This window comes from Emydura macquarii, unplaced genomic scaffold, assembly GCF_026122565.2.
Source record: "Emydura macquarii macquarii isolate MOO-44397 ecotype Brisbane River unplaced genomic scaffold, CSIRO-AGI_Emac_v2 contig_1253, whole genome shotgun sequence".
In the NCBI taxonomy this organism is placed as follows: domain Eukaryota; kingdom Metazoa; phylum Chordata; order Testudines; family Chelidae; genus Emydura; species Emydura macquarii.
In genome coordinates, this window is record NW_027131390.1 from 56,154,367 (window position 1) to 56,179,792 (window position 25,426).

At 44.4% G+C, this 25,426-nt stretch overlaps 1 protein-coding gene across 3 annotated transcripts in view; it reads right to left on the reverse strand.

The window, feature by feature from the left end:
- Positions 1-25,426, reverse strand: part of FAM117B (family with sequence similarity 117 member B) — a 97,636-nt gene that overhangs the window by 12,636 nt on the left and 59,574 nt on the right. For all 3 annotated transcript variants that reach the window (XM_067548884.1, XM_067548886.1, XM_067548885.1), the window contains exons 5-7: positions 17,762-17,905; positions 16,695-16,917; positions 12,920-13,040 (exon numbers count right to left, since the gene is read on the reverse strand). In XM_067548884.1, the coding sequence (XP_067404985.1) occupies positions 12,920-13,040; positions 16,695-16,917; positions 17,762-17,905 (488 nt within the window). The remainder of the gene's footprint in view (positions 1-12,919; positions 13,041-16,694; positions 16,918-17,761; positions 17,906-25,426) is intronic.

Consider the following 25,426-nt stretch of genomic DNA (forward strand, 5'->3'; position numbering starts at 1 on the left):
GGACATAAGAGAGGAAAGGGACAAGATGCTAGGGGCTTGAATGGAGGACCCATCAGAACTGCTAGGACCATGTTTAGGTCCCAAAGGGGAACTGGCTCTCAGACCAGAAGATGCAGATGAAGAAACCCTTTTAAGAATCTTGTTACCATGGCAGTAGAGAAGACTGATCATCCCTTAACAGGGAAGATGAAATGTCAATACAACTGACAGGTGCACTTTCAATGAATTAAGCACAAGCCCCAATGACTGAAGATGTAGCAGGCACTCCAAGATGTCCTGGATAGAACCTGGATGACCACACACGAAAACCGCTTCCATTTCACTGAAAAAGCCATTCTGGTAGATGACTTTCTAGTGTTGAGCAAGACTTGTTGGAGAGCCTCTGAAAACCACTCTTCCTACCACTCAATTCAGCCATGTAGCAGCCACAGAGTGAGATACAGGGAGCTGAGTGCAGGATGAGAGGTGTGGCCATGATTCTGAGTGAGTAGATTGGGATTCTGAGGAAGCGATATGGGAGGCTGAATAGAGAGTGTGAGAAGATTGGAGAACCAGCCTTATGTTGGCCACACAAAGGCAACAAGAAAGAGCTTGGCCTGATTTACCTTGTGCTTGAGGATGACCTGAGGGACTATTAAGGGAAAGGCATACTGAAGAACTGACTGCCAGTTGAGGTGGAAAGCGTCGGAAACAGAGCCTGGAATGAGGCCTCCTGAACAGACAACATTTCCTGCTGTCCCTTGTAGTAAACAGGTCAATCACCAGGATGCCCCAAGCTGTCAAGATGCCCTGGGAAGACGCTTGTCTTTAGGGACCATTCATGACTTTAGGGAAATATAGCTGCTGAGATGGTCCACAAGATTATTCTGAACCCCAGACAAGTGAACAGCTATCAGAGTAATGTCCTTCAGGCTGTGCCAGTTCTGCATCGAGATCACCCTAGGCAGAGCAACCTTGTTTGTTCACATTAACAGTGGTATTGTCAGTAAGTATGAGAATGGCTAAGTCTCTGATACAGTGCCAAAAAGCATGACATGCACTGTAGATGGGCTGAAGCTCCAGAAAGTTGATATGAAGTAAGACCTCCTGTACTGACCACAGTCCATGTACTTTCAACAATCCCAGATGTACCCACCAGCCCCACAGGGAGGCACTGGTAACAACTGACTTGGTTGGTGAGGGCCAAACAAAGAGAACGCCTTGGCAAACATTCTGTGAGCACATCCACCACTGTAAGGAGTCCAGGACTACCGGAAGAAGATGAACCAATCTGTCTAGAGGTTGAAGAGCAAGACAGTAATCTGTCGTAGGCCACATTTGAAGGGGGCAAAGACACAACTTTGCAAACTGGACCACTTGCATGCAAGCACACATGTGGCCCAAGATCCTCAGACACATTCAAACTGTCATGGAAGGCTGAGACTGCAAACTAAGGCAAATACAGTAAACTGTCCGAAAACAGTCTATGAGCAGAAATGCTCTTGACATCGTGGAATCTAACATGGCTGCAATTAACTCAATTTTTTGAGTGGGAGCCGAGGTTAACTTTCTGGTGTGTAGGATGAGATCCAGACAGTCGAACAAGCACAGGATAGTGTCAAAGTGAGTAAGAATTTCCTCTCTGGATCTCCCCTTAGTAACCAGTCATCCAAATATGAGACTATGTGAACTCTCTTCTTGATGGGATACACCGTAGCACCGACCATGTATCCGTTAAAACCTGGGGACAGAAGTGAGGATGAATGGAAGCACTGTGTACTCAAAGTGGTGTTCCACCACAACAAACCAAAGGAACTTTCTGTGGCTTGGCAAAGTCATCACATGAAAGCAGGCATCCTGAAGATCCAGAGCAGCAAACCTGTCATTCAGAGACAACGTGGGGAGGAGTTGATAGAGTGACCATTCGGAACCTCATGTACTAGATATATTTGTTGAGGCCAAAAAAGGTAGAGGATGGGTCTTACCCCTCCTTGGATTTGAGTACCAGAAAGTACTGGGAGTAGACGCTATGACACCAGTGTTTTGGTGGAACCTCCTCCACTGCTCCAAAGCCAGCAGAAAATGGACCTGCTCGAGGACAGAGGGGGTCCCTGACGAGGGATGGGGAGGGGGGCAGGGAGGTGGTGTGGAGAAGAATTGGATGGCATAACCTGATCTGATAGTGCTTAGAACCTAGCTGTCAGTGGTGATAGAGCCCCGAGCACAGTGGACGTGGGCTAGCCTGTCCCCGAAGTGGGGAGATGAGGTGGGACAAGGAATGACTGGAACAGTGCTCTGTACCAAGGAATCAAAATGGGTGCTTGAAGGGCACAGGGGGAAGCTGTACAGACTGGCCAAATCCTGAGCCCAACTGTTTTCTCCTGTGGGATCTAGCCCTATTTCTGCGGTATTCTTGTTGCCTTGGAGGAGGGAAAGGCTGTCCAAACATTCTCTGCAGCGAGAATGCTGCTGCTGAATGCCGTAGTGGTGCCTGTGCACTGCCGACGTGTACACCCTCAAGGACCACAGGGTAGCCCTGGAGTCCTTGAAGGAGTGCAGTGTTTCATCAGTTTTGCCCAAGAACAGCATTTGGCCAAAGGACAAATCCTCAATGTGTTGCTTTACATCGGTGTAATACTTGAATTCTGCAGCCAGAAAGACCTCCTCATGGTGACCACGGAGGTCGTTACCCTGGTTGAGGTGTCCATGATGTCTAGTGTAGAATGCAAGGATGTCTTAGCCACCATGCAATCCTAAGTGACAAATGCCCAAAATTCCTCTTTCGAGGCCTTGGAAGGTTGGTCTGTGAATATTGATATAGCTGTCCAGTTAACAAAACTGTGCTTAGATAGAAAGTTGCTGGTTAGCAAATTGCATCTGTAAGAAACAGGAGGTGTAAAAATTCCTACCCAGGAGGTCCAATTGTTTCGAAACCTTATCATTGAAGGTGGACTTAAACCTGCCTTGCTGGATCCGCGTCTTCTCTCGCCTGCTCCACGATGGCATAGTGCGACGGGACGGTGTGGACCGACAACCAGGTCACTGCTCTGCAGATGTCCTGCAGGGGCACTCGCTCCAGGAAGGCTGTGGATGAGGCCTGGGCTCTGGTTGAGTGCGCCTTCACAGCACCCAGAAGGGGCACCCCCGCCTGCTCGTAGCAGGCTCTGATGCAGGCGGTAATCCAGTTGGAGATTCGCTGGGTGGAGACCGGCGAGCCTTTCATCCGGTCAGCCACTGCTACAAACAGCTGCGATGACTTTCGGAAGGGCTTGGTCCGCTCGATGTAATAGGCCAAGGCTCATCTGACATCCAGCGAATGCCACCTCCACTCCTCCTCCGAACTGTGTGGTTTAGGGAAAAACACGGGGAGGAAGATATGTTGATTACAATGGAACTGAGATACCACCTTAGGCAGGAAGGCCGGGTGGGGCCTCAGCCGAACCGTATCCTTATAGAAAACCGTGTAGGGGGGCTCCAAGGTCAAAGCTCTTATCTCGGAGACCCTCCTAGCCGATGTAATGGCCACCAGGAAGGCTACCTTCCAAGACAGGAAGAGTAGGAAGCATGTGGCCATGGGCTCAAAGGGGTGTCTCATCAACATGGTAAGGACCAGGTTGAGATCCCAGGGTGGCACCGGGTCCCGGACCTGAGGGAAAGTCCTCTCCACCCCCTTAAGGAACCTAATTGACATGGGGTGTGAAAACAGGAACCGCCCCTCCATCGGCTGGTGGAAGGCCGAGATGGCCATCAAGTGCACCTTCAGGGAAGCCAGAGCTAGGCCCTGAAGCTTAAGGTGCAGCAGGTATTCCAAGATTGCCTGTATAGGCGAGAAACTTGGCGGTATACCCCTAGACTCCGCCCAACAGGAAAACCGCCTCCACTTGGCCCTGTACGTAATCTGTGTGGACGATTTCCTGCTATCCAGCAAAACCTGTTGGACCTGTAGGGAGCAGGCTCTCTCTCCTTCCGTCAGCCACAGAGTCTCCATGCTGTCAGGTGGAGGGAGTCCAGGTCCGGGTGCAGCAGGCGCCCCTGGTCCTAAGAGAGCAAGTCATAGCGCCTGGGTAGCAGAATTGGCGTAGTGATGGAGAGGTCGAGCAGCATGCTGTACCAATGCTGCCTCGGTCACGCTGCGGTGATCAGAATGATGTCCGCTCTGTCTCTCTTGATTTTGAGAAGGACTTGGGGCAGGAGTGGGATGGGGGGAAATGCATACCTCAGGCCCCCCGTCCAGTCTATAAGGAATGCGTCGGACAGGGAGCCCGGCTCACGACCCCGGAGCGAGCAGAACCTCGGGCACTTCCTGTTCCAGGACAACGCGAACAGGTCTAGTTGGGGAACACCCCACCTGTGGAAGATGGAAGTCACTACCTCCGGGTGCAGTGACCAAACGTGCCGGGGTAGAAACGACCTGCTGAGGCGGTCCGCCTCATCGTTCCTGACCCCGGGGAGGTGAGAGGCCGATAAATGAAAATCGTGCCTCACTACAAAGTCCCAGAGTCGGATAGCCTCCTGGCAAAGAGCCGAGGAGCGCACTCGCCCCTGCTGTTCACATAAAACATGACCGCCGTATTGTCCGTGAGGACATGGACCAACCTGCCCCTCAGGAATCTGAGGAAGGCCTTGCAGGCCAACTGGACTGCTCTGAGCTCGCGTATGTTGATGTGCAGAGCTCTCTCTTCGGGTGACCATAGCCCTTGGGTGCCCAGGTCGCAGATGATGTGGGCTCCGTATCCCACATCGGATGCATCTGTGATGAGAGTCACTGAGGAGGCCAAGTCTCTGAACGGGACTCCCTTCATCACTTCCCTTGGGTCCCTCCACCAATTGAGGGATGACAGCACCTGTGGGGGAACCATGACCACTCTAGTCAGTGAATGTCTGTTTGGCACATACACTGAGGCCAACTACGCCTGGAGAGGCCTACGCCTGAGGCGAGCCAGCCTCACCACATATGCAGAAGCTGCCATGTGTCCCAACAGTTGCAGACAGTGTCTGGCCGTAGTTGTGGGGGACCTGTGGAGATCAGCTATTATGGTCGCCATTGCCTCGAATCGAAGCTGTGGGAGGAAGGCTCTGGCCTGTATAGCGTCCAGTGTGGCCCCAATAAAATCTATACGCTGCACCAGGGTAAGCGTGGACTTCTGCTCGTTGATGAGCAGCCCCAGTCTGGTGCATGTTGCGCAAGTAAGCCCCAGGCTGTTCCTCACATGGGCCCTGGACTTGCCCCAGATCAGCCAGTCGTCCAGGTAGGGGAAAATTTGTACCCCTCTGTGGCACAGGTGGGCCGCCACCACCGCCATGCATTTTGTAAAGACCCTGGGTGCTGAGGAAAGACCACAGGGCAGGGCCCCAAACTGGTAGTGGCGCCCTGCTACCACAAACCTTAGGAACCTCCTGTGGGCAGGTAACATAGAGATATGAAAGAATGCATCTTTTAGATCGAGGGCAGCGTACCAGTCCCCTGGATCTAGGACAGGAATGATGGAGGCGAGGGAGACCATGCGGAACCTGATGCGTCTGATATACTTGTTCAGACGGCGTAGGTCTAAGATGGGTCTAAGCCCCCCCTCGGCTTTGGGAATCAGGAAATACCTGGAATAGAATCCCCTCCCCCTCTCAGTCACTGGGACTTCTTCCACCGCCCCGAGTGCTAGGAGGGAAATAACCTGAGGAGGAGTTGCTCATGGGCAGGGTCCCCGAGGGAGAATAACCTGGGGGGGGGGGGTATCAGAGGAAAAGGCCGTGAGTTGAAGGGCATAGCCCTTGAGAACTACCTCCAGGACCCAACAGTCCATAGTAATGGCTTCCCACTCTGCATAGAATGGTCGAAGCCTTTCCACAAATGGTCGGGTAAGATCCAGGAGAAAAGGAAGAGTGCCACCCTCGTGCACACTATCAAAATTGTTTATTGGGATTACCCCCTTTAGGAGGCCCTTGCTGGGCCCCAGCAGAGGACCCCTGCTGGCCTCCCCTGTTTGGCCCCCGGTAACGATCCCGACCTCTCCTTGGCTGGGCAGCTGCCTCTGGGCCTGAGGCCGGGACTGGCGTCTCGAGGCCTGGGGAGTATACAGCCCTAGGGACTTCAGGGTAGCCCGGGAGTGTTTTAAGACATGCAATTTCTCGTCCGTCTTTTCCGAGAATAGCCCGGTGCCATCGAAAGCGAGGTCCTGTATGGCCTGCTGGACCTCTTGTGACAGGCCCGACGCCTGGAGCAACGACGCATGACGACAGCCAATGCCATGGCCCTGCTAGCTGTGTCTGCTGCGTCACTGGCGGACTGCAGGGCCGCATTCACCACAGCTTCTCCCTCTTGGGTCACCATGGCAAAATCCGCCGCTTGGTCAGGTGGTAACGCTGATGCAAATCTCTGTAGCGATGACCAGAGGTTGAGATTATATTTCCCCAACAGAGTCTGGTGATTTGCTACTCTGAACTGCAACGCTGCAGTAGAGTAGATCTTTCTCCCAAAGAGGTCTAGTTTCCTCCTATCCTTATCTTTGGGAGCATTCCCTTGGTTCCTCTGGCGGTCTCTCTGATTGGCTGCGTCAACCACTGGAGACCCAGGCGTCGGATGATTATAGAGGAACTCAAAGGGCTCCTTGGGGACGTAATATTTCCTTTCTATCCCTTTGGACATAGGAGGTACAGAGGACAGGGTTTACCAGAGGTTTTTGGAAATTTTCATAACCCTGTTGTGTACAGGGAGGGCCGCTCTTGAAGGGCCCGCAGACCCTGATGGCCCAAAGAGGGGGTCCTCTTCCTCGGACATTATCTTAAACTCCATGCCCAAGTTCTCAGCGGCCCTTTTTAGAAGGTCCTGATGGGCCCGGAAGCCAAACAGGGGAGCCCTGTGATCCCTGGCCGCTACATTGTCCGGAAACGAGGAGGAGGATTGAGGAAGGGGCCCTGTAGAGGGGCCTTCCTCAGGGTCTGAGTCTCCCTCTGTATCATGCCCCTGGGTTGGCTTAACTAGCAGGGGTGCTGGCGGGGCTGCAGAGGAATGCAGCGACACGGTGCCCTGGGCCACTTGTGCGCTCCATGGGCCCCAATAAGGCCATTGCCACGGCCCTTGGCCCCATCCCAGTACCGGTATGGGTTGTGGCTTGTGTGCTGTAGTGTGCCAGCCACCTAAGCCAGCAGAGCATCGCTTGCCACCACAGTATGGAGAACGGCTCTGCGACGAGGATGTTGACTGGTGCAGACGCCTTCGATGCCGGCGGGAGGACGAAGCCAAAGAAGAAGAGGTCAAGGACCTGCCCCTGCGCCGAGATGTCTTGTGACGCCACTTGCCCCCTCGAGAGCGGGACTGGCATCGGTGATGGCTGCGTGGAGCAGATCTGGACCGCACAGCTGTCGGTGCTGGGGCTGTCAGTGCCAGCACAGGCGGCGGGACCACGAAGGACGGCGGTGCCGTAAAGTCTGGGACCGGTGCGGAGGCCGGTACCCGGATCCTCGTTGCCGTCGATGATGCCCGGACCGGCGAGAGTGGACTGCTGTCCCTGGATCGGCTGCGGCTGCAGGACAGGGATCTGGAACGGTGCCACAGCGGGCTCTGCACCGGAGTTTGCGAGCCCAAACTGTGGTCCTTGCCAGGGTCGGAGCTGGATCTCTGACGACCCCGGTGCCAGCCTCGCAACCGTCCACAGTGCCGAAGTGCTCAACGACCTAGAGTTGGAGCTCGGAGGGGAGCCAACGCTCTCCACCCTCCGTGACCGTCTGGGAGGAGACTTAGATTGCGGACATCTCCACCCACCGGGGCCACCCAGCGTGGGTTTGCCCCGAGACGCAGGTCCCTGAGCCCTCGGCCTGGGGGGGGGACGGAGACGTGGGCATGGCCATGAGGGCGCGTGCTGCAGTGAACGCCTCTGGCGTCGATGGCCCTTGCAGGGGCACTCCCCCACCCCCAGGAGTCGGGGGAGGCTCCCTGCGTGGAGACGCCAGTGCCGGAGTGATCTCCATGGCACGTGGCTGGGGCGTCTTCTTGATCTCTCCCTGCTGTCCCAGTCACAGGGAGGAGTCCATAGATGCGGCCTCGGGCTGCGTTTTCTTCTTGGGCACCTTCAGCCTCGGGGGACCGCGGGGACCGCGATGGTTCAGACGCTGGCCGGAGCACAGACTCCATCGAGATGGCCTTCAGCCTGGCGTCCCTCTCTTTTTGCATCCGGGGCTTGAAGGCCTTACAGATCCGGCACTTGTCTCTTCTATGCTGCTCTCCGAGACATCGGAGGCAGCGGTCATGAGGATCACAGCTTTTAAAGCCCGCAGAGCCAGGCATGGCTCAGCAGGAACCCCTAAGGATACTTACTCTAATCTACTTAACTAACTATTAACAACTACTTAACACTAGAACTTCAAAGAAGAGTTCAACAAACAAGCTAGGGTACGAATGCTACTTGCAGACAGCAAGAGGCAGTAGTTCCAGCAACTGTCACAGGCGGAAAGAAGGAACTGGGGGCCCGCGGGGCCAGCAGCGCCCTTTATACCGCGATATGAGCGCGGCACTCCAGGAGGCTCCTGGGCTGGCCCTGCAGGGCTTGCTAAGGAAAAAGTTCCGGGAATCTGTGCACGGAGCACGCACACACCTATATTGGAATACATATGAGCAATCACTCAAAGATAGAACCTTTGTCCCAATCACAAGATGCATTCCAATCCTGGTAACCATAATGGTCCATCAAAGCCCTATAATGCTAGTCAAGCAGTGGAGAGCAGGAGGAGGATCATCCTGACTAAGAGGAGCCTTCAGATCCTGATGATAAGGGCAGAGCGAGACCAGAGGGAGTGAGCAGCTAGTTTGACTTGTCAGTCACCAAAAACAAAGCAGGAAGCGGTAGTGCTGATAGATGCAGTATCGAGCATGCTGGTGTCAGAAGTGGTGTCAGTCCCGAATTGAACAGCAGTACCAGGGTATCTGAAAGTACCAACATCAAGGGTGATGAAAGCTGTCACAAAAGCATTTGTGATGCCAACTGAAGTGAATGTTACTGGTACCAAGGTCCCTCTTGTACCAATCCCAGTCATTGGGGTGTGGTGCCACAGACCTGAGGGTTCAGTGGCTCGTTCTATTGATGCAGCCCTGGCAAAGTCCTAAACCAAAGAAGAGGTTGGGACCAAAAGGCAGAGGAGGTCTGTAGCTACCTGGTACGCTGCTGATGTGGAAACTGCTGGTGCCAGCATCTCCCTCATTGGAGGTCTCTGCTCCAAAATGTAAAGCAGCAGCACTCTCAGAGCCAGCGGGTGATCTCCGACCTGAGGTGGGCCTCAATACTGAAGCAGGCCACATGGCCTGTTCTAGCAGGGGCTGCTTCAAGTGAATGTCCTGAGCCACTTGAGTCCATTTCTTAAATGACCTACAGATCACATAACACTCTTTGATGTGGGGCTTGCTGAGACAGAGCAAGCATCATGTGTGTGCATCACCCCCCCACACACAAATGACAATGTTTCAACCCCAGTGAGGGCATCCCCAAGGAAAAAAACTACTACAACTAACACTAAGAATACTACTAAGTATATATAACAAGAGAAAAAACTAAATTAGTTGAAAGGTTGTCAGGTTGAGACCACACAGAGCTCCGACTCCAGCCATGAGTGGTAAGAAAGAACTGAGGGAGGGTCGGGGCAGCACTCCCTCATGTAGCCAGGAGAGAGGCTACAGCCACAAGTCCTGCCCCTCTATGGGTACTGCTAGGCAAATTTCTCAAGCTTCATTGTGCTGAGTGCACACACACTTAAGTGGAATAATAGCAGCAACTATTTGAAGAATATGGATTTCCCAGCATGCACTCCATGGATGGCAGTGGGACACGAAGACTGCTAGCACTCAAGGATTGATAGCCAAATAATTTCTAAAACTCTCGGTGAAACTAAAATATGGCAGCTGCACAGTCTCTCTGCATATTTCCTTCCGAAACGCAAGAAGCTTGCAGGTTACAGGAAAGTACCTAATGAAAAGACATTTTATAATCAGGTGTCAATTGATCACAGCTAAGGAAACTACATTAAAAAAAGAAAAGAAAAAAAAAAAAAAAAAAAAAAAAAAAAAAAAAGTGGCCCAAATTCATCTCCAGTGTAACGTCACTGAAATCAATGAAGCAATGTCAGGAAAGAATTTCACACTCCATATATAAAGCAATTGTCATAGGGCACCCCAGCCCTGTAGTGCTCCTGGTGACCAGTATGGGTTTGCAGCAGCCCCTTCCTTCTTTTTCCCCTTCTAAAGGCTCCTGAACTAAACACCACACAGGCTTTTTTGTCCAATAAAGCCCTTTCTCCCGGGGTCTAATTTATTGGCATAAAAAACAAAATAATGCTCAGTCCTCAGGATTGTCTTCCCCTCTATGTCTGCTAGCCATTTAATATTACTGTACTTCTCTCTCTAAATGTAGTCTCTCAGTGGAACATATTTAAGATTTAATGAACACTGGATTGGATGGTATCACCACATCTAAATAGGATATTTGCAATGTCTCATTCATATCAGTTATTTTGGTAATGGAAAGGCTCATCCTTTCAGTCCCTTTGTAGCATTATCAAATATATTGATGTAAAGCTGATAAGGTATAAAATGAAGATGGGAGTACATCAAGCACTTGCATGAAGATGGCCTTTATGAGCTAATATACCATTTCTATCTACAGTGATCCTAAATGATTATCAGAATTTATCCTTAGGACAGCCTGGTGGTTTATGACATTATAGTACATGAAGACAAGTGTGTGTGAGAACTCTGTAAGTTGGAACCCTTAAATGGCAGATGTGAGTGTCTTGGAATTCAGATGTTAGAAGAGGGAACACTACAGTAGAACCTCAGAGTTACGAACTGACCTGTCAACCACACATCTCATTTGGAACTGGAAGCACGCAATCAAGCAGCAGCAGAGACCAAAAACCAAAAAAAAGGGCAAATATAGTACAGTACTGTGTTAAATGGAAACTACTAAAAATAAAGGGAAAGTGGCATTTTTCCCCAGCATAGTAAAGTTTCAGAGCTGTACTAAGTCAATGTTCAGTTATAAACTTTTGAAGGACCATAACATTCTGTTCAGCGTTATGAACATTTCAGAATTACAAACAACCTCCATTCCCCCAAGTGTTCGTAAGTCTAAGGTTCTAATATAATGTATACATTAGCATACACTGACCATTTCCCTTGAGATAAGCCTAAATGTGTAACAATGAGGAAAAATAGTATGGGTTTCAAAAATTAAATATGGTAGCCTTGAAAGACTGTTTATAAACAATCCACTCTGCAGACTTTCTTTGTACAGCAGAACCTCAGAATTACAGACACCTTGGAAATGGGGATTGTTCGTAACTCTGAAATGTTGTAACTCTGAACAAAACGTTATAGTTGTTCTTTCAAAAATTTACAACTGAACTAATAATAACTTAATACAGCTTGAAACACTACTATGCAGAAGAAAAATGCTGCTTTCCCTTTATTTTTTTTAGTAGTTTACGTTTAACACAGTACTGTACTGTACTTGCTTTTTTTTCTCTCTGTGGCTGCCTGATTGTGTACTTCTGGTTCCAAATGGGGCATGTGGTTGACTGGTCAGTTCATAACTCTGAGGTTCTCCTGTATATACACATGACTAAAGAAGGCAAGGGAGACTTCCTGTTCAGCAAATCTACCTTCTTATTCTTCTCCCTGCAAAGTGACGCGCTACTGGGTGGATTGGGTTTTGGATGCAGCACAGTCAGTTTTCTTGCCTCCACAGGCACACGCTCCTTGGTTGCTGATGTAGTACACCTGTGGTGTTGTCATAAGCATATGTATAACAATGCTATAGGGATGGGCAAAAGGCCTTGAGAGTATACTGCCCTGTCTTGAGCTCTTCTTGTGGGGACAGCATTTCCTCTTCTTCTCCCCTTTACCCTGATGGGCATTTGGCACGGACTTGTGGTTCTGAGATAGGTATCAGCACTGGAGAATAGGTCCAGAGTTTGTGCTGAAGGTAAATGGGGCGAAATGAAGAGTAGATTCCAAACTGAGCGCTTCCTGCATCATCGTCAAGGCTACTGAGGACTTAGTAAGCAGTAGCAGTTTGGCCTTTAGTGCCACTTTTTATTTAGCTAGTGCCAAGGAGTGTTGGGTAAGGGTTTCTCATCAGTATAAGGACAAGGAAATCCCAATCTTGAGCCCATAGAAGAAGGCAATGCTGAGACTGAAGCAGTATTGTACATCTTGCGATCCGTGTAAGGGGACCTAAGCACTGAGGCTTGTCTCAGTACCCCTGATGGACCCCCTTTAGGTATATGCTTTAGGCAATGAGAAGCCATATGAATTTGGATCCTCAAGTGTCTCTCCCTTCTAGCGCAGGTTGTGAAGCCATAGCAAATCTCACACCAGCATACAGAGTGGGTCTCCATCAGACACAAAATGCACTGAATATGGAGATCAATGTCTGGTATGATTGAGTGGCAGGAGGGGGCAACTCTTGAAGTCCTTAGAGGGCTAAGGACCTAGCATGGTCTCAATGACAGCCAACAGACTCCCTCGATAAGAGGAGACAATGTATGCAGAACTATTCTGTGCTACTCTATACTAATCTACTATAAGAAAATAAGCAGCTAGACTAAGGGACAATCCACAACAGCAAGTTCCATTTGCAGCGAAGGAAGTGAGGTGGATTGGGGGAGCACTCCCTTATCTAGAGTAGGATGATCTCTTCATGAGTGCATCACCCCCAATGCACACAGCCTTTCAAGGCAATTCCATAGCTTGATGCCACGAGCACCATGTTCTACAAATGGGAATACAAAGAGGCCCTTGTAGAAGTAGTAATGTTAATAGTAGTGAAAATGTAGTAGTAGATTTAACAGTTAAGAGACTGTTGTGAGCAGCAGTTTCTGTACAGACACTAAATTAACTGATGTCAGATCAGCCTGAATGATAAACTTTATATTTCTTATGAACAGAAAAACTACTTACAAACTTTCCTCAAAGACTTTCACCTTCTCACACCCCTCAGGAGGTTCACGCTTGAACATGTAGCTGTTGTTGGGTTTTGGTGAGGTAGCATATTTGGGCAGGGGAGAATTGTTCCCATTCTCTGTGGGAAAAATAAATCAAGTTACTCAAAGATGCCAAAATATATAAATTATAAATGAACCCACTTATTTTACAAGAAAGAGAAGCAAATCCAAACTGACTTCATTACCAACATTAACAACTAAGTTAAATGAAGAATTTTCCCATTCCCCCCTTACTTATGTTTTATGGAACAATTTTCTCCTCCACCTCTAGATGAACTTCTTCATATATCACAACTTTGACCCTTCTCCCTCCCTCAACTCCTCTATATTCTTTTGAGACCCCTGCACATGCTCCACAGTCCCAACCCCAATTTTATAATCCCACATCTGAATCTTAATCACAAACTCTCCAGCCAAAATGACTGAACAGGTCTCATTTGAGGTCTGTCAGCAATGCACCTTAAATCAGGATAGGTTGTTGCTGAATTGTGTCAGAATTTTTTGAATCACATTTTTCTTTTTTAACACTATTTATACCATTTTTTCAATCTTTTCTCTTTAACAAAACAAATTCTAGATTGTCGCCTTAAATTAAGGTCCACATCCAGCTGCTGAAGTTAAATAAGTTTGTAGGGTACAACAAGTCATAGAACAAGTACTATAGATCCAAAACAAGACCAAAATATTTGCACAACTTTTGCATTGCCATATGTTAACTGCAATATTCCCAACATACAGATTTTTATGGCACATATAAAAACCAATAAAAAATGAAAGGAAATAAGATTAAGGAAATCAAAGGCAAGAAGAACAATGATGGGGGAAGATGAGAGAGGATAGGGAGGGAGTATGTGGATTCATGCCTTTCATCCAGTCCTCCTTTAGTCAAGCAGTTCTAGGAAACTGTCCCCAGCCGACTCAGATTTTTCAGGGCTGTGCTGTCTTTAATCACATTTTTCATCCACAGATCTCAGTTTTTCAAAGCTAGGTAATTGTTAGCAGCCCCATTTTTACAGATTAGAAAACAGGTTAAGTGACTTGTCCAACATCACACAATGAGTCAATGGTAGAGCCAGTAAGAGAACTCCGGTCTTCTGATTGCTCTAACAACACATCTACTGCACTACACTGCCTCACCTACTTCCTGTTGCTGAGTAAGCAAGATAATGTATAACGGCTCAGTTTTGGAAGAGTGGCCGTTTTTACAGGCCTACACTTTCTAAGAGTGACTTGATTTGGGATGCCTCAATTTATGGGTGCCCAGCATGAGCCACTTTAAAGGAGTCTGCTTTTCAGAAAGTGCTAAGCACCCACCCTTTGAGGGGGAAAAAGGAGATCACTCATAGGTGTTTCAAGTTGGGAAACCTAAAATTGGTGTACCCTAAAATCACTAGTCACTTTTGAAAGTTCAGGTCAATAGTATCTGTTAAGATGGCTTACCAGACACCTAATTTTAGTTAGCATAATGATTATATAGCACTTAGTTACCAGAATCCCTTGCCAGGGATTTTACAAATAAAAAGGGAAGAAACATTGTCTTCAGAGTAATTTTCCTCCCTTTTTAAAAATTTATCTTTTATTTTATTAAAAGCAGAACTCAATTCTACTAAATAAAATCTGCCATTCATAAGCCTACGAGTAGCAAACCTTTAGCTAATGATAAGATACTTTAATAAACACAATATTAAAAATCCAATAACCTTTGAAAAAATTATGAAAATATTCTAGGTAGTATGCTTTATATTTTTTTATTACTAGCAACATTTATATAAAAACAAGACCTTTGCTTATTAAGAGTTCAAGTATGCTGTTTTAATCATCTTGCAAAATCAATAGGAGTTTGCATGTGTTGGCTGATGTAGCAGGTCTGTCTGAAATTACTGTCATACAAATGGAGTCTTCAAGTGAAGACTAAGAAGCAGCAAAAGATGAACTCCTATTAAACAAAAATCCCTTTACTGTTACTAAATGTTCCTAGTAATCAAAGAGAAATTAAATACAGAAAAATAGGATGCACAGAATGTTAGGGGGCGCATGTAACAGGAAAGTGTGCTTTTCTATTAAGCATTAGCTACTTTCTAATTGGAGGTTCAACATACAGAATATTCAATCATGTGCAATTCTCCCATTAAAGGTCATGTTTTATATGAAAGGATATGATTAAATGGCTATTAATAGCATGTTTTCCCAGAATTTATTTTATTTTAAGTTACAACTAGAACAGAGACAAACTCCCATATTAAGATGACATTTTCCTTATATGTAAATGAACCCTATGCTTTTACTCTCAGTCTATGAAACACAAGCAAAAAGGAATGGGCTAATAAATACTCTTACCAGTGAGTTAATTTAGATAAGGTTTTTGTACGAGTTCATTTTCAGGCTCAGATAAAAACATTATCAAAATGTAAGTCAGCTAAAACTACTACAGAATCTGTGAAAATATTTGTCATGATGTTGCCATTTGGAGAAAAAAGGAACCCTATATAAAAAGTTATCTAATTTCCAAAAAGCCGGTAAACTGACAGATGCCATAGCAAGTTCCATTTATACTACTTCTGTCTTGATGTTTATCAGTCACTGATTTATTAAAAACTTTTAGAGGAGTTTGGTCAGTGTTTTTCATTGGTGTGCACAGGCAGTGTTTCCTTCATCATCCCAGATCTCAGGCAGTTTTTCAAAAATTTTTGTATAGTACATAAGAACAGCCATACTAGGTCAGACCAATGATCCATCTAGCTCAGTAACCTGTCTGAGACAGTGGCCAGTACCAGAACTTCAGGGAGAGTGTACAGAACAGAGCAATTTTGGAGATTTCCACCTGAATTCCCCTCCTGGTTCCCGGCAGTCAGAAATTTAGGGTCACCCCAAGCATGGGGTTACATCCCTGACCATCTTGCTAACAGCCATTGATAAACCTCTCTTCCATAAACTTATCTAGCTTTTTTTTTAACCCAGTTTTATTTTGGCCATCACAATGTTCCATAAAAATGAGTTTCATAAGTCAATTATGTATTGTGTGTAATAACTTTGGGTTCCAATAATCGGAAACCTATAACTAAGTAACTATACAATGAGTCTGATCCAACATACATTGAAGTCAGCAGGAGTCTTTTTGTTGACTTCAGTGTATGTTTGATCAACCCTATGCTCCAAATAGTACGTTACATATGTCCAAAAATATATTTGTAAGAAAGTGTATGGGTCCCTTTTAAAAAACAAAAAAAACCCAAGACAACATGCACACGCATGCACCAAAAAGCCTTCAGCAAATTACCCTTACAGCTTATTTGGTAGCAACTATGGCAACACGCACCTCACGGTCTGCAGAGTTGGAGCTCACAGTCTCAAAGAGGGAAAAGGGAAATACACTATGCATTGTTCTTGCATTCTCTAAAAAGAAAGCAGCAGTTTCTGATCAAAATTTCTCCCCTCTCAATGGCAAAACACTGAAAGGTATATAGGTGTGCACGCATACACACAAAATATCTTCATGCATGGAGGAATTGGGAGAATAGGATTACCTAGAACAAGAAAAACTAACTTTCCATCCAGTCATTGTACTGGGGAGGTGAAAACACCCTCTCCTAGTATCATCATAGGGCAGGAAATGAGGAAAAGCCATCATTTGAATATGGGTGGCTACCTCTATTAAAAAAAAGTGAAATAAATACCAAGACCAAGTGCTGAATAGTGCAACTGCATAACAGTAGAGCCTTTTTATGTAGTACCTTTATCTCTGGATTCAGCAAGATCATCAGCAGAGCAAGGGCTCTCCTCACTGCCCTCATTTGAGATGGTAAGAAATGAGGTGGGGGACACAGACTGGGAACGGCTGCTGTTGTTACTGCCTCTGTCTGCTCCACCAGGTGTTTGAGTATCCATGTTACGAGTACTGCTACTGCGCTGCACCAGTGGAGGGGGAGCACGGTGCCCATCTGGAATATCTTGTGGCTGTTACCAAAAAAAAAAAAAAATCATACTTCTTCATATGTGTGAGGCTACCCATCTCATCAGGAAAGAAATTACTTTACAGCATAAACAGTTTCTTATACCTAAGTCTACCACATAACAGAAACCTGTTCTGAGGATAAGTTATTCTACTACACAGACTCCAATAGATGATTATGATAGGTCAGACTTCAGTTGAGTAGGAAATTCCTTGAAGAACAATACACTTAAAGGAAGCCATGAGGACAGTGTTTTCCAAAAGACAACTAAACAGTCATATGACAACATAGCTAGGCAATCAATGAAGATTAACAATCTACAGTGATATAGAAACACCAGTGGTTCGTGTGAGAGAGAGAGAGAGAGAGAGAGAGAGAGAGAGAGAGTGTGTGTGTGTGTGAGAGAGAGAGAGAGAGAGAGAGAGAGAGATAAATACTTACTTCTGAAAGTCACTTATAAAAAAGGAAAACCATGAATTCTGATGCAATTAAGCAAGATTTTTCCTAATAGTTTTTTTGGGAAGAGGAAGAGAGTAAAATCTATAAAAACGACTAAAGCAACTCTCTCCAAAATGAGCGTTAGAGAATTTTTCCTTTTTCTGTTATTATTTATGGCATAAATGCTTCAATGTAAACTTCCTAAATATGAAGCAAACAGCAAAATTTTAAAATTAAGTTATTTCCTTCTCCTGTGGTGGTGGAAAACAGTTAATCATTAGGACATTTTTTATTCTATTTTAGTGGAAGACAAGTTAATCAAGTACAAATTTACGTTACCAATTTTGTACAGTAAGTCATCTAAAATGAGCTTATTTTGAAAATAATTTTTTGGGGCAGTAGATACTCACAATCAGCTGTTCTTCCTTGCCTCCTGTCTCCTTAATTATTATCTCAATCTCCTGATTCAGCCCCTCTATGCTGTTCCGGAAACGTGATCCTGTTGATTTAGTTATGGGTATAACAGGAACAATTACACTTTTGGGGAGAGGAGCCTGGAAAAACAAAGGGGAGATGAGTAAATAAATATTGTAGATCTACACTTATTTTAAAAAGCTTAAAAAAATTAAAGAATATAGTTTTCTACTGAAAGAATTTCTAAAAAAACAAAGAACAAACTTTTAAAAAATACTTGTGTGAAGGTGGAGGCCTTTAGATGAAAACAGATTTCTGAGATGATTTTACAAGTTTATATGCAACAGGAGAAAAACTATTACAACTAGACAACTTCTAAACAGCCACCTAATCTCAGAAATCCTTCCCTGACCACTACCTAGTCTGCCTCCAGCTCCCATATTGCTCTGCAACATAGGAAAGCTAACTTTGAATGCTTATTGTTATTAAAGAAGAAAAACCTTTTGTCATTAAAAAAACCAAAAAACACAACTGCAACCCATATTGAGAAACTTTTCCATTTGGAAAAGTAAATTTATCTCAGATATACCTTCCTGTTCTCTACCTGGGATTTCCTGGATTTATGAATGCTCAACTTTGGAAACGTAACCATATTTTTTTAATATAATTTAAAATACATGATACAACTCAATTCCACTTCCATCTTCATTTCACTTACTGTATATTCATAGCCTTACTAAAATTAAATTACAGTAGAACCGCAGAGTTACAAACACCAGAGTTATGAACTGATGAAATTCAGGGGAGTAATAGATGTACTCACCAAGATCTGCAACAAGATCTGACGACCAGTGAGTGGCCCTCCATGTTGACAAAGTCATTAATCATTACTCTCTCAAAGAAAGGCAACCTGCAACTGTGTCAAAACTATCGGACTATAAGTTTAATTAGCCATCCCAACAAAGTGATGGTGAAAGTTATATTGAACAGATCGAAGCCACAAGCAGAAAATATCATCGCTGAAGAACAGGTTGGCTTTTGTGCTGGAAGAAGTACCATAGAACAGATTTATCATTACACAACTGTATGCCTAGGCCAACAGTGTAGTTCTTGTCAATGGCACAATAGGAGAGTGGTTTTACACCACTGTTAGCGTCTGGGAAGGTTGCCTTCTTTCGCCCACACTGTTTAACATTTACTTGGAGGGCATAATGACTGATGCCCTGGAAGATCATATGCACAGTCAGAACTGGATCTACATTCCAGTTGATGAGGAATGCATCCCTTATTGATCCCGCTCCCAGCCCTGCTCGCAAACAAGAGTGAGGGCATTTGCAATTCTGTGCTGTAGCAAAGAAGTCGATAGCAGGGTGAACCCTTTGTAGGAAAATATTCTGCAGGATCCTGTTGTTCAACTCCCATTTGTGATTGTGAGCGAAGTGTCTGCTGAGAATATCTGCAGTGGTGTTCTGACTCCCAGGTAAGCATTCGGCTGATATTTTGATGTTGTAATGGATGCACCAGTTCCAGTTTTATTGCTTCTGTACACAGTGAGTTGGATCTTGCTCCTCTTTGTTGATTGATATAAAACATGCATGCAATGTTGTCTGTCATTATCTTTATTGTTTTGCCTGCTATAAGTGCTAGAAAGTGGATACATGCATTGTGGACTGTGTGTAGCTCTAACAGGTGTGAATGTTTAATTTTCCACAACCTTCCTTGTACAGTGTGTTTCTGTAGGTGTGCTCCCCAATTTATCAGGGATGCATCTGTAGTAATCATGATTGAGGGTGTTTCCCATGTGAATGGCATCCCTGTGATCATGTTGTTGGGTCGAGTCCACCATATTAATGATTGATTGACATCACCAATGTTTTCTTTAGGGAATGCTTGTGTGGTCTGTAAACTGTTGACAGCGAAAGCTGTACAGCATGTATGTGTAATTGTGCATGCTGCATTACAAAGGTGGTGGCAGCCGCCATATGTCTCAGCATTTGTAGGCATGTGCGCGCATTCAATGTCAGGCTTTCGCTTATTGTGGATTCCAGATTTACTATGGTAGTAAACCTGGCATTTGGTAGCGATACCCTGGCTGTTAGTGAATCCAGGTGAACACCTATGCATTTTAGTTGCTGTACTGGCTTGAAAGTGGACTTCTTATTGTTTATCATTAGTCCCAGCTGTTAAAAAAGTGACCTTTTTGTCGAATGGCTTGAACGGCTTGCAGATGACCGTGCACCTTTATCAAGCAGTCGTCCAGGTAGATGAATGTCATGATCCCTTCCCTATGTAGATGTGCTGCTACTATGGCCAGCATTTTGGAAAAAACCCTTGGTGCAGTAGAAAGGCCAAAGGGTAATACCATGTATTGATAGTGATTGTGAAATTATGCATCTTGAAGGTCGAGGGCTGAAAACCAGTCCCACTGTTCCAGTGCCGGCATTATTGTAGACAGTGTTATCATCCTAAACTTTTGTACCTTTATGAACTTGTTCAGTCTTCTGAGGTCTAAGATGGGTCTCCATCCTCCAGTTTTCTTTTGGGTTAAGAAGTAGTGGGAGTAGAATCCTCTTCCTCTGTGTTGATGAGGAACGTGCTCTATGACATGTAAGCATAGGAGATGTTGTACCTCTTGTAATAGGTACTCGTGAAACAGGTCCCTGAAGAAGGACGAGGAAGGGGGTTAAGGTAATGGGGATGGTTGTAAAGGGGATGAAATATCCCGATTGAACAATTTCTAAAACCCATTTGTCTGTTGTAATGATCACCAGTTGTGGTAGAAGGGGCGCAGTTGGAATTTGAACAGGGTGGCTGTAGTCATCATTATTGGCATTGGATGGTGAGGGAAGTCATGCAAGTCTTCGACCAAAACTTCAAAATTGTGGTTTGAAGGGTGCCGACTGGTTTGAAGGGAGACTCAGGAATGTGGTCTGATCTGCATCCACAATGCAAAATCACATGGCTTAGACCCTAGCCACAGCAGGACTCTGGCTCTGACCGCTCAGCAGGATTCTAAGACCCAAGTCCTGGTGCTTGCTGACTTGAGTCAGACTGATTTTTTGTGTGGACAGAAGGGCGGCTTGGGCTCAAAACAGAGTTATAGCCCATGCTTAGTGTGCAGTGTAGATATACCTAAGGTGTATGTACTGAAATGTAATTTATTCTTAGAGTTGTCATTTATATTAACTCAGGTCAAAGTCCAACTTTATAAATTTAGGATCTGTCATTTTCTTCTGTAACTATACAGTATCTACTGTACATTGTAACTCTGTTTTTAAATCCTGTTCGAGGTTTTTAAAAACAGCAAAGAAGGGAGGTGAAGCAACAACTCTTATCAAAAGAGTCAAGGAAAAAAGTTAACACACACTGATCATGAAACAACTTTACAAAATACTCTGCTAATGAGGGATTTTTAAATCCTTCATATTTATCAAAGACTGGCTTATTTAATTCCACTGAAATCAAATCAAGCTTAAGAATTAAGGACACCTTATTTATATATATCAGCATTCATCATATTAATAGTATTTTTATTTTAATTTAAACGTCCTTGAACTCTTACCTACATCCTCTCACAAGCCCACTTATGAATTTCCAATGTACTAAATGGCTTTTTTGAGCCAACTATTAGTTTTCAAAACTTTATTAGTTCACTTTACGCCATTGGAAATGTTTATTTAGATTTTCTACACTGTGCTAATAATTATCCGAGTTTTAAAACAAAGTAAATTATTATACTTGAAACAGTTAAGAACAGTAAACATCCAAAGTAACCATATAGAATTCAATGGAATCAACCAACAGCATAGTTAATTTACAGTGAAATTCCATGTACAGGGCAAAATTCTTTTTGTTTTCCCCCTCACTAAACTATCATTTAGTCTACAGGAATTTGCCGGAATAAGGAACTCAAGATTTGGCTCACAATGAAGTAGAATGAAAGTCCCAGTTGTTTCAATGCACTGCAACTCAACTTCTAGGGAAATCAGAGTGTGAGGCAGAGGAGGGACAGCAATTTAAGAGGCATGCACTGTATCTAATACTTTGTGGAAATGTATGCTTCTACTCTTTGTTTTGCTCTCTCACAGTTGGCACTAAGGAAAAAATAAATGAGTCACTAGCGGCATTGGAAATTTTCCACAAGAAGTACATATGCTTTCTTGCAGTTAAGTCTAGATAATTTTCCTTGAACCAGCAGCTCATAAGGGATTCCACCTGAAGAATGGAGATTCACAGTTTTCCAAAAAGTTTCTGCAGAATTCCTACACTGGGTTAGAAACATTGTAACATATTCAAATTGCAGTTTTTAAAGTAACTGCAGATGAGGCATGGTATGGCATTTTGAAGGACCTTTTCTTGCATCAGTGGGAGCTTTAGGGACAGTCCTCAGCAGTACCTTCCCTAATAGCAAGAAAAGGCATGGTACTGGTACTGCAATGCTCAATACTGGTCTTTGCTCAGATGCAGCTTTAGTCATAGGCTGATTAGAGAACTGCCTAAACTGAGACATGCATATTTCATTACTGTTGATCTCTTCATCTCCTTGCATTTCAAGGTTTAGTATATTACAAATTACAAATACTTATTTGGTTGTTTTATATAATCTATCTTTTGGGCTTTATTATTTTTTTTTTTTTTAAATTCAAGACTTCCACTATTTTTGTTCTGACACTTCCCAATATTTTCAGCTTTCTTCTGTTCGTAATTGTTTGTTTTAAACAGAGAGTGGTACATACAATCAATCAAACTGCTCCTTCATGGTATTCATTCAACTTTTTACTGTTGGTGCTGCTTTGGGAATTGCCTGATGTTCTTCCTGAGCGTTCCCTCCCACTGAGTTCTTGCCAGTGACTGAGTTGAAGCGTGAGGCACTTTCAAGGGTTTAGGTACATTAGATTTGGCTCTCCATGATTGGAAAAAGTCTCTTCACAACACGACTAGCAGGTCTTCCTCCAATGTCAAGGGGTTTAAATGGGTAATTTTTTAAGAAAAAAAATCAACATAATAGTTAAGCTTCTTCACAGAGTTGTGATTAGCTGCGTGCTGAACTCTTGAAGGACAACCCCCATGCCCAGTGTTCCAGTTACAGCTGATCAAAATACAAGAGAATAAATTATTCCCTTCAGAAGACCAGCATGGTCATGGGTGGTTTTTTTTTTAAATAAAGTCTTTCTGGTGTTAGCAGTTCTCTTTGTCATTGTCCTTGTTGATATAAATAGTAATAATACAAGGCTATTTGAGCATTGAAGTTATGGTGGAAAAAAACAGCACTAACATCTGTTCTGGTAACAGCTTTTATATTATATATAAACTTGTTAATTCTGCCACACTCTCTCTGGTCAGAATTGGGAGGGCTGCTTCCTCAGTGACTTTTCACATTTTCCTGCTGGATTATGTTTACTTTCTTTGCATAAACTTCTCACCACCACACACACACTTCTCCCATGTTCTGCTGAAGCCCAAGTACTGTTGAAAGTCTTTTCCAAGTTTGGTGGTTCTGGGGATGCCGAATTTTTGTTGTTGACCCGAACAGTGAGCCACAATCATTTCCTGAGCAGAAATTGCCACATAGTGTGTCAGGTTTCTCTTTTATATATGTGGTAACATTTTCTAATATACTAACTACACTATTACTCTTGCTTTCCTAAAACAAGCAGAGCCCTGCCTCAGATAAACTGTTGTCCTTAAATAATCCAGGAACAAATCTACTTGGTGATGTATATTATTTTACCTGCCATTGTGCTAAACTGCTTTAATGAAATATACTTGCCCTGCCAAGTAAATACTGCTAAGTAGGCTTTCAGAATGGTCAGCTGTTTAATAAATAGCACTGCTACTGCTTTTACTTACCTGATCATTTCAAAAGTATCAGAATACTAACTGACGTGAAGATACACTGGAACAATACAAGAAGAGAACACCACTACCATTATAACCAGTGGAGGTTTCCTAAACTATGGCATGCTAAAGGCCATGCTCAGGGCCATGGAGCTGAATGGATCAGAAATTGTACTATAATTTTTTTTTTAAAATACACTTCACAATCCTTGAGGGCTGGAAACAAAATGCCTTGAAGATGGTGCAGCAGGTTCCCTCATTCACATTTCCAATTACATCAATAGATACTGGAGGATGGAGTTTTCTGAATACTTCAGAATAATACATGGTAACTTTGGGTTGGAGGAGAAACACTACTGGGGTGAGAATGGGAAATAAAGAATAAATGGTATGTGTCTTCAAAAAAATCAGTTTTATCTAATCTGGCAACACTAACTATAAAATGTCTCAGGTCATAATCATATGATTATTACATGGTGTCACTATAGGGTAGCAGGGCCCAGGCATAATTTTTTCAGGCCCCCACCCCCACCCCCCACACACATATACCACAATCCCTCATCCCATACATACAATCTAATGCGCCATGAAAAAAGTTTGACTTTTGAAATTACTTACATATTCTACATTTCTGAAAGATGCCCCCCCACTATTTTTGTTCAACAGAACACCCAGCCTGAGTCCTAAACGTCTGCTGACTATTTTGTAACTTTTTGTCATTATAAAAGTATTATATCCTGTTAATGTCTTGATATTTGTTCATCTGCTTCCCTTGTTAGTATATTGCCTGACTGCAGAAAGGCCTTGTCTGATTTGAAAAACTGGAGAATAGATTGGTGCCCTTTAGCTTATTTTAGTTCCTTTTTCTTTTTTTAACCTCCTTACATTTCTGGCTGCCTGATTTGTATTTATAGCCACCACCAAACATGGCAGTATGGAGGGTGTGTATGTGTGTGACTGAGTGAATTAGATACTTACTCACTTATATTTTGGGTCGGCAAATCCTACCGGAAGCAGCAGCAGCACTGGCTCCAACTGTTTTATGGTGCTTTGACCCTCCCACCAGCTGTCCCTCCCTCCGGCCTATGCACAAGGAACTCGGACTAGTAGTTCTTGATCTTGATATGATACACCATGTCACAGAGAGGAGCACAAATCTCTCTGTGTCTCAGTCTCAAACCACAAGTCCTAGTTTAACTGCATGAGAACACACTCTCTATTCTAGAGAAGGGCCTGAGCTGAGTTAGCAAGCCCAACAACTCACTGTTCAGAATGTTGCTTGAGACTGCTCTAACACTGCTTCTGGTTGGCTCCAGCAAATCTCACAAGATCTGGACGATAGATACATAGATATAGGGAAATGTTTCTATAAATATCCTCAGGCATGATTTGCAATTTAGCCTCAATTTTTTCCTCATGGTAATGGGGGTTGCAGCCTGGGCTGGGCCTCCCAGAGCTTCCGAGACCCTGTATAGTGTATCCCCCCCCCGCCGCCACGTGGGGGCCCTGTAGGACAAAGTTAAAGTTGTTCGGATGCATTTCCATACCTTAACATGTTTAGATTTTCTTTAAGCATAACCTTAAATCTCCTGGGTTGGTTTTAGGATAAATTACAATATTCTGTAACATATTTTACACCTTATAAATTACTATTTGATCTCAACCTTTCCTCTGTCTTAATATTGCTTTTTGTCTGGGAATATTCAGTGTCCAATAGAAGTACCAGCACTTTATAATGGGTAGAATATACCAAAAAGGAGTCCTTGTCCCCTAAAAATCTTAAGGTGGATACATTTTTTTTGTTTTGTTTTTGTAGTTTTGTT